Here is a 14,128-nt window from a genome sequence, read left to right on the forward strand (position 1 = left end):
AAATGATGCAAAAAAAAAATAATTAAACGATCTATTTATCTATGATATCGATTTATTGAACTATATAGGAAAAAAAATCAATAATACAAGAGTTTTTTTTCTCAGTGCATTTCGTTTCAATTCCATTTTATCTGTTCGATAAAACCTGTGGTAATTGAAAGTGTAAACAAAAAAATCATAACAAACTGAATCGTAGTAGGCAGTTCGGCTCGGAAAAACACTCGTTTGGTGGATTTTTGATTAATCAATCGTATTCGATGTTAAATCCCTTAATTAACAATCTTTTATTTTTAGCATTCATTAATGAACATATTCGGAAAGATACGTTGGGACTCGCTTTTCTCTAGCTGGACGGATCAACCCCTCGTCAGTTTCATTGGGGTTTTGGCTCTCCGAGTTATCAATTGTGTGCTCACTATCTCGCCAAGGAAAAACTTTTTTAGTTTGCGTAACGTGACGTTTTAACTTTTGTCCATCGGCATCGGAAAGGACCAAGCTACCATTATTTTCGGATTCGACGGTGAAACGCTTCGGGTGAAATTTAGTTTGCCCTTTGCCTTTGGATGCTCGCTCTACTATTACCGTGTCACCTACTTGAACTTTACATGCAATCGCCCCACGTCGCGCGTCTTCACGTTCTTTGGATCTGATTTTATATTCACGATCTCGATTGTCCAGGATAATGTTATCAGTGTTGCCCCATGATCGATTGTTGCTGAGGACAGGCAGCCCTCGTTGTATTTTACGTCCCATGTGCACCTCCTCAGGAGATATTTTTGTAGTCGAGTGATCAGCCGCGTTATATGCATCCACCGCTGCTTGAAGTTCCTGTCGATAATCTGTGTTCGAGTGTAACGCTGTAGATATCGCTTTATTAACGACCTTCATAAAGGATTCAACAAGGCCGTTTTGTTGGGGATAGAATGGCGTTGAGAAAATTGTTTGAATACCGCGTGTGCCACAATACTCTTTATACTCATCTCCATTGAAAGGCGGTCCATTATCGCTTTTTATAGCTCTTGGGAACCCCTCTCTTCGAAATATGTCATCGAATACCGTTTTCGTGTGCTCGAAGCGCGTTGATTTTACAGGAGATGCTATGGCGTATCGCGACCGGAAATCTATTACAACTAGGATTAAAATTCCTCCTAGTTTGTGGTACGGTCCGTTGAAATCAACAGCTATCGTGTCCCATACACTTTTAGGGGCAAATGTACGCTGCATTGGGGTAGGCCTCTCTGGCTTACCGTTTACTGCACAAACGGCGCAAGATTTTACCCACTCGTCTGCGTCTTTCCCCATACCTGGCCACCAAACCCTTTTGCGGAGGATGCTCTTAAACTTTGCTTCCAATGGGTGTCCTGAATGAGCAATTTTTAACACTTTTTCCCGCAGATTAACTGGTATGACCGCGCAGCCATTTTTCAACAAAATATCCTCAACAAGCTCTAAATCCCTGGCCACTGTTTTAAATCTTAAGATATTTGGGGCCCATTTACCAGAACTTAGTGCACGTAAAACCTAAAATGGCAAATTTTTTTGTTGAAATTCAAGTTTAAGTAATCGAAACTCCACACTTACTTGTTGAAGGATTTCGTCATTCTTTGTACAATCTTTTATTTCGTCCTTCGTTAGATACTCATAAAACTTAGTTTGCAATTGGCAAATCTCCCATGGACTTACTTCCTCGTTGAAAGGTTCATCTTCACCGTGATACAATCGAGAGGAGGGGTCGGCTATGTTGTCACGCCCTTTAATGTACTCCACTTCGAATACGTAAGGGCTCAGGCGTAACGACCAACCGTCAGCCCTTGTCAAAGCACGTTTCGATTCCTCACGAGGTCTGCTAATAATAAATGCCATCCCTTGGGCATCTGTACGTAGAGTAAATGGCCGACCAATAAGAAAGTACGAGAATCGTTCAACCGCCCACACTGCCCCTAGAGCCTCTCTTTGGTTCTGGGGGTACCTCTTTTCGGTATCGGTTAACGACTTTGAGGCAAAGCTTATGATGCGTGGGATCCCGTCGCAATTTTCTTGCACTAGTACAGCTCCTAACGCATGAGGAGAAGCGTCCGTATATAAAATAGTTTTGTCCGATTCGGAAAAAAATCCCAGAGACGTAGTGCATTGTATGATTTGATATTTGACTTGCTCGAAGGCTCTTCGTTGCTCTTCTCCCCAAATCCACGATTCATTAGCGACTGCGGTCCAAAGAGGGGCGGTCAAGTTAGCGAAGTTCCTTATATGGGGACTTATGAATGACGCAAGTCCTAGGAAACTTCTTAATTCCGATGAGTTAGCGGGATTTGAAAACTTCTCTATGTCTTTTATTTTAGATGCTTCTATGTTGAATCCATTCTCATCCAAGCAATGGCCTAAAAATGTGATGTGAGTTTTATCGAATTCACACTTAGACCTATTAAGTGTTAAATTGTTCAGTTCAAAAATCTTTAGCACTTGGTTTACTGTTTTCCGCAACTTGACCAACGTATCAGAGTAAATTAGTACATCGTCTATGTAAACTACTTTGTTCTCAATGCTCTCTAGTATCCGACACATTTCCCGTTGGAACACCTCCGGTGCGCAGTTCACTCCAAACATAAGTCTGGTGAACCGGTACATGCCGTTGTCGGTGAGGAAAGTTGTGAGGTCGCGTGACTCAAGGCCTAACTCCAAGTGGTAATATGCGTTGGACAGATCGAGTTTTGTGAAGTACCTAGCACCATGAAGCTTCACTCTCATCTCGTCGACAAGGGGCAACCGGAAGTACTCCCGTTTTATCGCCTTATTTGGGGCACGCATATTGACCACCAAGCGGAAGTCATCTTTCCCTTTTGGCACCGCGGACATTCCGCTTATCCACTGAGGTGCATGCGTTACTTTCTCTATTATGCCACTGGCTTCCATTTGTTCGAGTCGCAGACGAGCTGCTTCGCGATAGGCCGCCGGAATATTACAGTAAGCGTTCCGTACTGGTGGAACGGATCTGTCAATACTAAAATTGACGCGTACTCCAGGCATTTTTGGAAATATTTCCACCTCATTCAACCCATTGATTTCAAGTCCTACTCTCAGTAGTCCCATGTCGCTCGCTGTACATCGTCCAAGCAGAGATTGTTTACCCTCCTTTATCACAAGAAACTCAGCTGTAACCACTGGTCTCCGATATCCTACCACCTCAATGGTTGCCTTAAGGGTGCGATGTATATTCATGGGTTTATTAGACGCGTAAGCTTGTAGATTCCGATTGTTTGGACAAGTTTCATAAACTACGTGGGTGTGACCAGTACTTATTTCCTTTTCAAGTTTATCCCAATCAGTGCCTCCAATCACATTCACGTCTGCACCGGAGTCGATGAGAAACTTAATTGGGGTAGAGGATCCTATTCGACAGTCTACCAGAACATCTTGCAATGACAACAAATAGATTTGCTTTTCCGCGTAAAACCGAGGCGATAATAAAAGGAAGCGAGAAAATAATAAAACGTTATTTAAAGAATTAACATGATGATATTCTTATTTATTAATACATGTACATTTTTTAGTTCATTACCTTTTCCTCTTCTTCGATCTCTTTTTTAGTACTCCTTGAGGGGCGATTCTGGCTTAGTTCGTTAACTCTGTTAAACCGACACGCTTTAGCAATGTGTCCTATTCTGGAGCAATTATAACAATCTTTATCTAACGCTGGACAAACACCATTCGTGTGAGTAGATCGATCTTCTAGACACCTTGTACATCTGTATTTTCGACTCACTGAAGAATTTTCCGACTGGCTCCGGCTCCTGTTAATGTTGCGTGAGTCTGAGTATCTATACCTTTTGGGACGTGGCTCGAATGATCGTGATGACTCTGCTCTGCGTTTGTTTGGTGGTATACTATTTAAGGAACTGCGTACTGCCATAACACTGCTCTGACCAGATCGAGTGGCGAGTTCATTTTGAAATGCTTCTGCCCGGGTGGCTGATACTACTATCTCGTTGGTCTTCAAGCCATAAATGCGTGCCTGTTGTTTCACGTCCTGGTTGCGAAGGCCGCGCATAAGCTGAGCTCGAACGAATATGTCCTGGTCTGATTCACTGTAACCACATAGCCTGACTTTCTCCGACAACCTTGCGTGAAAGCCAATGGCAGATTCTCCTTCTTCCTGCTGCATGCAAGAAAACGACTCGTGTTCCGCCGCCGGATCGGTCATCGACTTAAGGTATTGATCGATGTTTCTAATTAAAGTTTCGTAGCTTGTATCGTTCTCTGAAGTAGGTTTAAGTTTGGCAGCTCGCACTATTCCTTTAAGCTCATCCCCCATGTACAACATGAGCAAATCGATTTTTCGCTTGGGGTCACGGGCGTTAAGAAGCGTGACAGACAACTCGAAATCCTCAATAAATTTTGTCCAGGCTTCCCACATCTTGCACGCTGGTACGTTTTTTGGGAAAGGTTTAACATCACACTTGATGCTACCTTCGCTGGATGATGGGCGGTCATTAACGGTTGTGTTGGTGGATAGTTGGGCGTTTTCTGTGCAGCTATTTGACTGTCTCATCTGCCGAATAACTTCTTCTAGCTCCCGAATCTTTTCCTCTAACGCCGTGCTATCGCTAGGTATAGCTTCATCGTAATAATGAGCGTAATCGTTTTGATGTTGGCCTTCCCATTCCAATGTTGTCGGTGCGCGGACATATTTTCCGGGAAATTCTTGCTCAGTCTCTCTGACGTCATCATCTGTAGATGGGGCTCGTACGTATCTTCCTGCCATTTTAGCTTTGATTTGAAAACTCTGTGGGGGGGAAAAGCGGGTAGGGAAAAAATGTATTTTTCGGATTTGTGCAATGTTACGTATCATGCGTCTCTTTATGGTTCACAATAAACAATCTCATCGTTTTTTAAAATACTACTCACCGAGCACGAAAAATCAATATTCTTATTTTTTTTACTGCGTCCGGATAATTTTCAACGAACAAACCTTTTCAGTTCACTGGCTTCCGTAAAATGATACTTGTACACGTTTTCAATTCGATATTTTTCCGAGGAAAAATTATCAAAATTCTTGTGTTCACTGGCTCTTAAATAATTTTTACCGAACAAACCTTGTCACTTCAATGGCATCTGTAAAATGGCGTCCTGTAAACGTTTTCCGATTCGATACTTTTGACGATATAGTACAACACAACTACATATGCATTTTCAATTAGTGTGCCGAACTAATACTTACATCTTTTTTCGCGTGAGTTAGTGTTAACGATTCAGCAGGGAGTATTTGTTGTTTGCCTTAGCACTCAGTTCGAAAAAGTTTGTTCTTTCTCTTTTGCTCTTATGTACGGTTTTAATTTCGTTTTTTCCTATGCTCTCAATTCACGGGCAGCCATTCGGCTTTAGGAAGTATGGGTTTCGTTCGCCTTAGCTCTCAGTTCATTTTATATTGCATCGTATTGAAAGATTTTTTCTTGCTCTCTCTTTTTCTCTCATATACGGCTTCCATCCAGCCTTTTTCCGTTCAGTGTGTATGCTCTTTTTTATTCGAGAGCGGCTCTCGACGGCAGATCTGTTTTTCCCTTTTCTATGCATGTAAATGTTTTCTAAGCGGGCATCAACTGAAGCGTAAGCGGACTCTCAACGCGCTTGTTATCAAATTGGTGGTGTCTTCCGGGTGTTAATGGCTTCCCGGTTTAGCATTTTTGGATGTTCCTTAAAACGTACCTTCAGCACGCTGTTTCGCTCTCTTTTCTCTTGCAAGCGGACTCTCAACGCGCTTGCACATGATTGGGGAAAAGCGGACTCTCAGCTCGCTTTTGTTTCTTTTTCTTCCAGCGGACTCCCAACGCGCTGTTTAATTTATTTAAGAACAAGCGGACTCCCAACACGCTTGGTGTTCTTCATTTTCCATCAGCGGACTCTCAACGCGCTGTCATAATTATAGAAGAAACGGACTCCCAGCACGCTCTTCGTTACATCTTTCGCCAGCGGACTCTCAACTCGCTGTTATGAAGCGGACTCTCAGCGCGCTTTGACTCTCTCTTGTAATAGAATGCTCACCTGTAATAGTTCTTTCCTTTGGCTTACTATAAGAACTTTTTTCCCAAAATGGCCTCCTTGAAAACTTATCTTGTGATCGGGTGATTTCCCAGATTTCTTTCACTAGATTTTCACTTTGCTGGTTTGTCTAGAATAAACCAGCAAACCTGTCACGGTCGCCAAATGTGCAATATCAATTTACGTGCGGGAAATCACCCGAAGCACAAGCGCGTCACAAACCACGGGACACATGACTGGGCAGTTCAAATGCTGGTACCCTGAAGGGGCTGATGTTACGGCTTGTACATCAGAGTGCTCACGTTTGCTTGTATACGAGAACCCACGCGCGATTACTGTACTTGATATAGACGTATACCAATGCATTGCGGTCGGTGGCATTGTGCCCCACACACTCCCTAGTAATGTTCTCATGGGGAGCGTCTTCGAGGTGCTCCTTTCAGGGAATGGGAAAGTTCCTCACTGGGAACGTCATACCGAAATAATCCTTTCAAGGAATGGCTTCGAAAAAGTTTCTCACGGGGAACGTCATATCTCCGTGTTAATTAATATCGTTCTATCGTATCCGTAATCTATCATATCGACCTATTCTTCGCAGGGAACCTCCTCACAAGGAGTTCTTAACAGTAAAATTCCTTCCAAGGATTTTCGTCACGGAAAAAAAAATCACAGGTGATGCCTCACGAAAAATTCACCGGTTGGTCCTCAGGATCGACATCTCATCTTATCTTATCCTCCCAGGGATTATGTACAGTTTATCGAAACTACTCATCCTCACGGGGACTTAATACTACTTCTCAAGCATTACATCTAAACGGGTTCTTGAAGCTATTGATCCTCACAGGGATCACCAACAGCTTCTCGACGATGTTGCCTGTCCGGAAATTCGTTTTTACAAATAAAATTTACGGGTATGTTATGGAAAAGTTTCTTACAGGGATTATCTTTTCTAATTGTTTCTTCAAGTTCATTCAAGAGGATGTACTTCCGGGAAAATCTCTAGGGAAACGTTATATTGAAATATTCCCCTCAAGGAATGTTTTCACGGAGAAATTCCTCCATTTAAGTTTTTCTTCCAGGGAATAGGAAGTTCCTCACTGGTAACGTCGTATTAAATCCTCTCAAGGAATGATTTCAAAGATGTTACTCACGAGGAACGTCATATCGATCTGTTCCTCTCAGGGAATCTCCTCACAAGAATGTTCTTAACAGTAAAATTCCTCCCAGGGAATGTCGTCACGAGGAAATACTCATAGGTAATCTCTCAAGCAATATTCTTCTGTTGGTTCCTCACAGGGAACGACATCTTACTTTATCCTCCCAGGGATTATGTACAGTTTATCTAAACTACTCAACCTCACGGGGATTGAATATTGCTTCTCAAAGCATTACATTTATAAGGGTCAATATCAGCTTCTCGAAGTTATTGATCTATTCCTCTCAGGGAATCTCCTCACAAGGAAGTTCTTAACAGTAAAATTCCTCCCAGGGAATGTCGTCACGAGAAAATACTCACAGGTAATCTCTCAAGCAATATTCTTCTGTTGGTTCCTCACAGGTAACGACATCTTACTTTATCCTCCCAGGGATTATGTACAGTTTATCTAAACTACTCATCCTCACGGGGATTTAATATTGCTTCTCAAAGCATAACATTTATAAGGATCAATATTAGCTTCTCGAAGCTATTGATCCTCACAGGGATCACCAACAGCTTCTCGGAGCTTTCTATCCTCACAGGGATAATCGATAATTTCTAAGAGCCTTCCATCCTCACAGGGAAATTTGTTGTTCTGGCAAAATAGGTATAGTTACTATGTTGCTGTCCGAAAATGCATAATTTTTAATACATATTTTACGACACCATAACCTCTCTCTACAGCCAATCAACTAGGCTATCCCATTTTTTTTTTAAATACTAGAAGGAACTTTTTTTTAAATTTTTTACAACAAAGTCAGCATTCGTAAAGGTAACTTACCAGAAAATTTAATGTTTATTATACATTTCGGTATCGATTTTTTCTTTTACTTCCACCAAAGCGTCTATTAGGTTCCGCCATTTTCCGTTTTTTGAAAATCTATTTGGCTTCAAATTCTCTTTAACTTCCTAAATAAATCCATATTTACCTTTAATTGAACGGATGGGAGCATGTTCTGCGCCAAATTTGTCGTAACCGAAGGTCATACAATTTTAATTTACATCTCCTTTTTATTTTTTATTTTATTTTTAGTTCACATACAATTTGCAACGCGACCATTATCCGTTTCAATCTTATTCAAACTGATCCGCAGACCATCGAGATCTGCTGATTTAGTTGTTCTTCTCTTTCTCTCGTTTTATCAATTGTATATACTTCTCTCTCTATGTTCCATTTTTATGGATTTGAATTGCTCTCTTTTCATCACCAAGTATCAAACACTGATATAATTCTTCAGTTAGTTTCCATTCTTTTCATCATATTAATATTTTTTCATTTTACACTTATTTTTATCATTATTCACTACAGAGCCTTGAGTGGAAAATTGAACCCATTTTCACTTGATGCGCTTCATCAGAGTCTTTGCAGTGTCATCCGGTACCAGTTTCTCAGTATTTTTTTTTTTTTCATTTACTCAACATGTCCTTCTCGCCTTTGACGGTCTTTTTGCTCTTCCGAAGTTACTGCTTCATTATTGCCCACCAGGCTCAGCTCCGGACAGTTTGGCGGACATCCTTTGGAACAAAATGGACAGAATTTGTGTTCAGGATCGCCCCTGATGGCAGGATCGATAGCATCAGAATTTTCTTTATAGATTAAACTCACTCACTCAATTTCATAAAACATTAACAAATAGTGGACTGTATTTTACCGACATTCTACTTAGAACTAATTACAAACTTGTACTTCCGACAACAAATTATTCTGACACAAACTCAGGCCTCTCTGGGCCTCTGACTATGGCCATGCTGGCCTCTGACTTGGCCGCTCGGGCCTCCGACTTATTACCGTGATGATCTGTCTCCGATGATGGTTGGATGGGAAAAGAGGCCGAGCCTCGGGCTGACTTTGGCTGGACCCTTCGGAAAACCCTCTTCGTTGCCGAGGAAAAGCCAATGATTTTGGCGCGCATTACCGCCGTTAATGCGCGCAGCATCGCCATGTTGCTACTGGGTCTTTTCGTCTAATGTTAGGGTGGTTCGTTCCAGAACAATTTGCCTCATACCACTCCATAGGACACTTTTAGAATAGTGGCATGATGCCAAATCTGGCCAAAATAGCGGAGCTTCATCGTGCTGCTGCAAGAACGGCAAAGGCGCTTCTCGAGGCACTCAGATTTGTGGATCTTGCCATTTTCTGTGCCTTTTGTCACGGAAGGCTCATTCCTCAGTCCGCAAGAGCAGATGGCCTGCCAAACGAGATATTTGGAAGCGAACTTCAACGTTTACTTCTTCTTAAATTTGTCGTCCACATCGAACTTGCTCTTGCCGGTGGAAAACTCCAACCCCGGAATTTTCTTAAAATCGGCTTTTATATACATTTCGTCGTCCATCACACAGTAGCCAACTTTTGTCAGCATCTTCTCGTAGAGCTTCCATACCCGAGTTTTAGCCATCGATTGTTGCCACTCATCGCGGTTTGGGAAGTTCTGTACCTTGTATGTATGTAGTCCAGCCTTCTTTGCATTTTGGATGTAGCTCTGCAACATGCCGATCTTATAGCCAAATCACGGCTTGAGACGTTGGGATTTGCTTTAATCCTCCGCTTCACCTTCCCTACATACGTCTTTTTGTTCACTGGTCCCGGTTTTGTTTCAGCTTCTTTGCCTTGTTACAACGTCAACCGCTCCTGGAACCGCTTTAACACTCTGGAGACAGTTGAATGGTGAATGTTCAACATTTTTCCCAACTGCCGGTGCAACAGGTCAGGAAATTCTAGGTGATTGGAAAGAATTTGTTCTCTAGACTGGCGTTGGTTCTCCTCCATTTTCGTTGAATCGAAAAACACGACTTCGAGTTCGACAGCATGCATGTAAACAATACACATCAATGAGACAGTGTGTAAAATTTGGTTGATTTTGACCAAATGGTGAAAAAGTTATGCTCTATGGGAGTTATAAACCAAACACTAGCGACACCATGTGTTGCTACGGCCCTGAGAGGGTGAAATTAGGGGGAACATCGAACCCATTTTGTGACAGAATAGTTTGACAGTTTGATAGTTAGACAGGGGAGAAAAGAAAGGAAAAAAGAAAAAGTAGGAAAGTCGGAAAGAATTGAAAAACGTGTTTGATAGATTGGTTGGTGAAAATTATAGTTCTGCTTGAGATTGTATTCTCTCGTGCCGAAGTGCAGCATTTTCTTAGCTGAGTTTGATGCTATTCTAGCAGGATTCCAATCGGTAGGTTGATTAAACGTAAGTTATGATAATATTCTCCAAATATCAAATACGATTTGCTAATTGAAGAAATGTGTTCCGATTAGGTCGAATTCACTGCCGTGAATTGTCGTTCCCGGATAGATATTGTATTTGCGAAATATCTTGCTTTATATTCTCCATCAGATCGTAAGTAACCTTCTTTGTTGTAAGGGCACCAGAAAGTAACTTTATCGTAACTTAACAGGAATCCGAATCCGGAACTGATTGTAGGATCTTCGGCAAACTCATTTTGATCGAAGAAGAAGACTTATTTGTAAGTAATCTGGTCTCATATTTATAACAAAATTGTAAATTAACAAAAGAATAAATTTTCTAGTTGAGTCACGTCAAATACGGACTACAAAAAGTCTACAAGCTCAAAAATAATGAGTTCGCGGGATCCTAACCTCAATCAGTCGAGGACGACTGCTGCGGAACACAACTGTCTCGCCTGTTTCCGTCCGGATGGCGCTCGTAGCATGGTTGCTTGCGATGTCTGCGATAATTGGTGGCATTTCGATTGCATCGGCGTTACCGAATCTGTTGCCAATCGATCGTGGATCTGTGGTACCTGTGAGAAGAAGCGCGGAATGGAACATCCTGCTGCATCGACGAAATCGATAAGATCCGTGATATCTGTGCGATCTAACAGTTCGGCAAGATTGCGCCTTCAGCAGCTCGAGGAGCAGAAAGCCCTGGAAGATAAGATCCAGAAGGAAAAGGATAAGATCCAGAAGGAAAAGGAAGAGAAAGATCGCCAATATCTTTCTCAGAAGCACCAACTTGAGCTCGAAATCGAGCAGGAGAAAGCAGTCGGTGGCAGCGTTTCCAGTCTGAGTGCTCGGGATCGGATTAACCCATTCGAGACGGCGACTTTTTTCGAACGCGTCCCCCAGGTGCGATAAATTTTTATTCTTTGATTCGATAAATTTTTATCTGAAAAACATGAACACATTGAAATTTCCAACATTTAATCGTAAATTCCGAAAAAATGTCCATTGCACACCGTGTGTGCAGTCCGCTCCTCGTAATAAAATTATTTCTAGGAGCCGCATTGCACACACGGTGTGCAATGAGTAAAAAAAATAAAAATACACCAATTTAATCATATTCATCATTCGTTTCAATTTTTGTTTGGTTATAAAAGAAAGAATATTATGCAAAGAGTATTATGTACTCTGGTTTTAACCAGCAATAAGATTTTTTATACTTTTTCAAATGAAAACGTTTCTTTTTTTCGGAATTAAGGACCATGTCAGGACTTTGTCGGTACTCAAATTTTTCTTCTGTGGATTTTTTTTATATTCGAGAACTATTTAAGTTGTCTAACTTTGTAAGTCCAGTTCACTAATTCTTATGAATATTTAGGATTATATTTCATAAAAAGTATAGATTTTAAAATCCAGTGTTTATCACATAATTATGCGTATATTTTACTGAATAGCACCTTGAAAGAAGGGTGATTTCTTCTACATTTCATGAAAGCACATCGAAAAGAACGTTAAAATTTCAAAAATGTAAGTACAATATAAAACTAGAATTTACTAAAAAATCATTAATTAATTGTTTGAAACATTCCATGCAAAAACATTAAAATCATTGATGATGATATCATTTGCAAACTCCATAGAGCTAAAGTTCATTTAATTTATTTTATTTTTCCAATAAATTGTTTAAAAGTAACCATTGTTAAGCTTTTTTTTATCATTCGTTTAATTGAATAGCTACCGCAAACAATGTTTTCAACTATAAAATACAGGTTCCAGAAACACCTTTGTGAAAGTAGAATTTACTTAAAAATTCCCCGCCAAGGGAAATGATGAACCCAATAGCACGCTCTAAAACTTGAGAATTTAAACTAAGAGTTAACAATACGTAATTCACACAAACGCCATAGGACTGGTTCTAGATGAATATCAACATCAGTTATTCTTCCCTTACCATAGCCTAAACAATCACCGACGCACACTTCCACAACAACAACACAAATATCCAGCTTTTATCTGTGTCGAAGAAACGAAATTCTGTCTGCGCTGCCTAATTTTATAAGTCATTTTCATCCCCAGATATTTAGAAGACATTTTCATGCATAGTGAAATCAATGCCAAATTACGTTTACCTATGCTTTACACATTGTATTGGTTCAAGAACCATCAAAATTGGTCCACTAGTTTATTCAAAATCATGAAAAAGTTAAAACTACTTCCATTGCACACACGGTGTGCAATCGGTCTTATAGCCTCGGAAAGTCATTGCACACACGGTGTGCAATCCGTCTCGAATGGGTTAAGGCAGTGAACCATTGGGTCAGTGATGTACGACAGCAGGCGAATCCTGAAGTGATACCTGCTACTTCCACGCCACTTTCGAGAAACGTACCGACTGGAGCGGTTCCGAAATTATTTAACCCGATTGCTCATCAGCTTTCCGTGATTCCCGAATCGAATCAAACTGAATGGCAAACAGCAGCACTGATGCCCACATATCGAGCTACACGTTTCGAAATCCCTCCGGGATTTTCTACAGTTTTGCACAAAGAAGCAGTTCCCCCGACGGAAAATCCGGGCAGAACGTGCGTTCAGCAGAACGAGTCAAACCAGAGGATCCGGGATATTGGACAGTTGCCAGATAAGCAGTTCCCGGCTGCTTATGCAGGAGTTGGAGCGGCTTCAAATCCGTATGGCATCCACGGCGTTGGACCCACGGATAATTCACAACCGCAGCAGGCCCCAAATTCCTGGGCCTATCCTGCTGCTGGTGTGATCAGCGCACAACAAATCGCAGCGAGACAGGTGGTGTCAAGGGACCTACCCAAATTCTCCGGAGATCCCTTAGAGTGGCCAATGTTCGTTAATGCTTTCGAGTCTACCACGCGGATGTGTGGTATCCAGCCTGACGAAAATCTAGCACGTCTGCAGAGAGCCCTCATCGGCAATGCCAGGGAAAAGGTTCTCAGTATTCTGACAATTCCGTCCGCCGTACCGCAAATAATTACGACCCTTCGGGATGAATGCGGAAGACCGGACCAGTTGGTCAACTGCTTACTGACCAGAGTCCGAACAGCAACACAACCAAATGCCAACAAGCTTGGGACGCTTGTCACATTCGGTCGAGAAGTCCGGAACCTGGTGACGTTTATGGAAGCAGCACAACTACATTCTTACCTCTCAAGCCCTATCCTACTTACGGAGATGGTAAGCAAGCTCCCACCATGTCTGCAGTTACAGTGGGGCCATTACTTGATGAGCGTTCCGGTACCAAATCTAGAAGCGTTCTGCAATTTCATTTCGACGATCCGGACAGCAGCTTGTAACGTTTCGACAGCGACGGAATCCTCCGTAGAAGTGTCGACGAAAAGGGAGAAGCGGAAGGAAAAAGTAGGAGGTTTTTTGAACGCCCATCAGGAAGTTACAGTGAAATCAGAAAATCCGAAACCCTGCCTCGCCTGTGACAGCGTGGGGCATAAGATTCGTGAGTGCGAAAGGTTTCGCAAGCTTTCAGTCAGCGAAAGATGGAAAATAGTCGAGCGAAAGAAAATGTGTCGAAGATGCCTATTTCCACACGGCAAGTGGCCCTGCCGCACAAAGTATCCTTGTGGAGTAGACGGTTGCTCCGAGGCACATCATAAACTGCTTCATTCTACCAAAAGGTCGGACCAATCGGATGCACAATCGGGAACCTCAGGAACTGTAACAACA

The 14,128-nt window shown here is 41.8% G+C and overlaps 1 protein-coding gene across 1 annotated transcript; it reads right to left on the reverse strand.

Moving 5' to 3' along the window:
* Positions 1 to 300: 300 nt before the first annotated feature.
* On the reverse strand, positions 301 to 5,239 carry LOC129743080 (uncharacterized protein K02A2.6-like). The gene is made up of 4 exons (XM_055735026.1): positions 4,903 to 5,239; positions 3,557 to 4,780; positions 1,582 to 3,366; positions 301 to 1,521 (listed from the first exon to the last, which is right to left on the reverse strand). The coding sequence occupies exons 2-4, from the start codon at positions 4,757 to 4,759 to the stop codon at positions 301 to 303; spliced, it is 4,209 nt and encodes a 1,402-aa protein (XP_055591001.1). The 5' UTR covers positions 4,760 to 4,780; positions 4,903 to 5,239.
* Positions 5,240 to 14,128: the final 8,889 nt, after the last annotated feature.

This window comes from Uranotaenia lowii, chromosome 2 (genome assembly GCF_029784155.1).
Source record: "Uranotaenia lowii strain MFRU-FL chromosome 2, ASM2978415v1, whole genome shotgun sequence".
Lineage (NCBI taxonomy): Eukaryota > Metazoa > Arthropoda > Insecta > Diptera > Culicidae > Uranotaenia > Uranotaenia lowii.

Excerpts from the sequence above, each read along its gene's own strand:
- LOC129743080 (XM_055735026.1), bottom strand. The coding sequence starts at position 4,759 with ATGGCAGGAAGATACGTACGAGCCCCATCTACAGATGATGACGTCAGA. Across the intron at positions 3,367-3,556 it reads AGATCGAAGAAGAGGAAAAG|TTTCTCATCGACTCCGGTGC; the intron begins GTAATGAACTAA and ends ACCCCAATTAAG. Across the intron at positions 1,522-1,581 it reads ATGACGAAATCCTTCAACAA|GTTTTACGTGCACTAAGTTC; the intron begins GTAAGTGTGGAG and ends TTGCCATTTTAG.